General features: G+C 41.0%; 1 protein-coding gene across 1 annotated transcript; it reads right to left on the bottom strand.

Moving 5' to 3' along the window:
• Nucleotides 1-1,596: 1,596 nt before the first annotated feature.
• LOC128045684 (olfactory receptor 1052-like) lies at nt 1,597-2,586 on the bottom strand. Its single transcript, XM_052638133.1, has one exon. The coding sequence runs from the start codon at nt 2,584-2,586 to the stop codon at nt 1,597-1,599; it is 990 nt and encodes a 329-aa protein (XP_052494093.1).
• Between the last annotated feature and the right edge of the window lie 273 nt (nt 2,587-2,859).

Below are 2,859 nucleotides of genomic sequence, written 5' to 3' on the forward strand. Positions count from 1 at the left end.
GTCATGGAGATCTTTTTTGTATAGTTCTTCTGTGTATTCTTGCCACCTTTTAATATCTTCTGCTTCTGTTAGGTCCATGCCATTTCTGTCCTTTATTGTGTCCATCTTTGCCTGGAATAGTTCCTTGGTATCTCTAATTTTCTTGAAGAAATCTCTAGTCTTTCCCATTCTATTGTTTTCCTCTATTTCTTTGTACTGATCACTTAGGAAGGCTTTCTTGTCTCTCCTTGCTATTCTTTGGAACTCTGCATTCAGATGAGTATTTCTTTCATTTTTGCCTTTGCCTTTCACTTCTTTTCTCTCTTATTTGTAAGACTCCCTCAGACAACCATTTTGCCCTTTTGCATTTCTTTTTCTTGGGGATGGTTTTGATCACCACCTCCTGTACAATGTTACAAACCTCTGTCCATAATTCTTTAGGCATTCTATCAGATCTATTTGTCACTTCCACTGTATAATGGTAAGGGATTTGAGTCAGGTCATACCTGAATGGTTAGTGGTTTCCCCTACTTTCTTCAATTTAAGTCTGAATTTTGCAATAAAGAATTCATGATCTGAGCCACAGTCAGCTTCTGGTTTTGCTTTTGTTGACTGTATAGGGTTTCTCCATCTTCAGCTGCAAAGAATATAATCAATCTGATTTCAGTATTTACCATCTGGTGATGTTCATGTGGAGTCATCTCTTGTGTTGTTGGAAGAGGGTGTTTGCTATGACCAGTGCGTTCTCCTGGCAAAACTCTGTTACCCTTTTCCCTACTTCATTTTGTACTCCGAGGCCAAACTTGCCTGTGAAGTAGTAATATTGCTTATTAAAGACCTTAGAATCATTAGGCATCTGGGAAGTGCAAATCATACTAGGATGGCTATAAAAAAAGGACATATAACGTGTCGGTCAGGATGTGGAGAAATTAGAACCCACATACACTGCCCTTGATAATGTAAAATAGTGCCTCTACTTTGAAAAAATTTAACAGTCCTTTTAAAGTTTATCATGTGATCTAGCAATACCACTCAAAACTATAGACTCTGACAAATATTTCTCCTAAAACTCGAACATGAGTGTTCATAGCAGCATTATTCATAATAGTAAAAAGTGAGAATGACTGAAATGTCTATTGAGTCAGTAAGTAAAATGTGGTATATCTGTAAAATGGAAATCATCCAATGAGAAGAAGGAATGAAGTACAACATGGTATATGTATGAACTTTGAAAACGTCCCAAGAAGCCAGACACAAAAGGCACATGTTGTAGAATTTTATTTATATGAGACATCCAGAATAAGGATATCTATGGACCCAGGAAGCAGAATAGTGGTTTTGTAGTGTTTCAAATTTGGGAGGATATGGGGAGTGACTGCTAATGTATACTGGGGTTTATCTAGGATGTTACAAAATGCTCTAAGTTATCAGTGGATTGGAGAACACACAGTATTTAGGATCAGTGTGTGACATACTCAGCACAGTTGTACCTATTTGTCCTGATGGAATCAGTCATCACAGTTGTCAAGAGATCATATAGAAAAAGAGTGCCGTTTAAATTGTAGCTGGAATACTAAATTTTTTCTCCAATTAAGAAATTTTCCAGAATGAAACTGTTTAACCACTGATCTCACTAGAGAACCAGCATTCTTTAGCCAGCTTCCTCAGGACACCTTTGATCTCCTTGTTTCTCAGACTATAGATGATGGGGTTAGACATGGGGGTCCCAACACAGAAGAGCACAGAGACCAGGATGTCCATATCCAGGTTGTAGCCTACATTTGGTCTATCATAGTTAAAGTTGGCTGTTCCAAAGAAGATAATCACCACAGTGAGGTGGGATGCACAGGTAGAAAAGGCCTTGCTCCTGCCCTGAGCAGAGGGAATCCTAAGGATGGCAGAGATGATGAGTATGTAGGACACAGCAGTAAACAGGCAGGGACTCAGGCCAATGGTAGCACTGGCCACATGGAGCACAAACTCATTGAGAGAGGTATCTGAGCAGGAGAGCTTCAGGAGGAATGGGATGTCACAGAGAAAGTGACTGATCTGGTTGGGTCCACACAGGGTGAGTGTGGCTGCCAGCACTGTGTGTGTCACAGAATTCAACAGCCCACATAGCCAGGACCCAGTCACCAAAAAAACACAGACCTTTACACTCATGAGGACAGGGTATTGAAGAGGGTGGCAGATGGCTACATAGCGGTCGTAAGCCATAGCTGCCAGTAAGACACCCTCAGTGCCAGCACAGGTCACAAGGAAGAAAATCTGGGAAAGGCAGCCCTCATAGGAGATAGTCTTCTTCTCCTGGAAAAAGTTCACCAGCATGCCTGGGATAGTGGTAGATGAGTAGCAAATGTCCAAGAAACTCAGGTTGCTGAGAAAATAATACATTGGGATGTGGAGGGAAGGACTGACCCTGGTGGCCATTATTATGAGTGTGTTCCCCAAAAGAGTTGTCAGATAAATGACCAGGAATACCAGGAAGAACAAACTCTGTAGATTGGGATGGTTGGAAAACCCCAAGAAGATGAATTCAGTGACGTCTGTTTGATTGTTCATTTCAGGTGGCACCACAGCTACAAAACAATGAAAAAAAGAAGCCATAATGGGAAAAGTACAAAGAGCACCCCAAATGGGCTTGAAACCTTATAGGGCCATGTGAAATATTGTTGGAAATAGACAGCCTAGACTGTGGAAGGACGTGTACAGAAGTGTCTTCAGAGAAACCAGAACTTCTCATTTAGCAGATCTACCCAACTCAGGCCCAGGGACAACCCACACATTTGCAGGGCTACTGGTATGTGAAAATAAATGCAAACTTGGTAAAACCAGCAATCCACTAACCCCTTCACTGGAAAGAACTAATTTTTCACTACT

Source organism: Budorcas taxicolor, chromosome 3 (genome assembly GCF_023091745.1).
Source record: "Budorcas taxicolor isolate Tak-1 chromosome 3, Takin1.1, whole genome shotgun sequence".
Classification (NCBI taxonomy): domain Eukaryota; kingdom Metazoa; phylum Chordata; class Mammalia; order Artiodactyla; family Bovidae; genus Budorcas; species Budorcas taxicolor.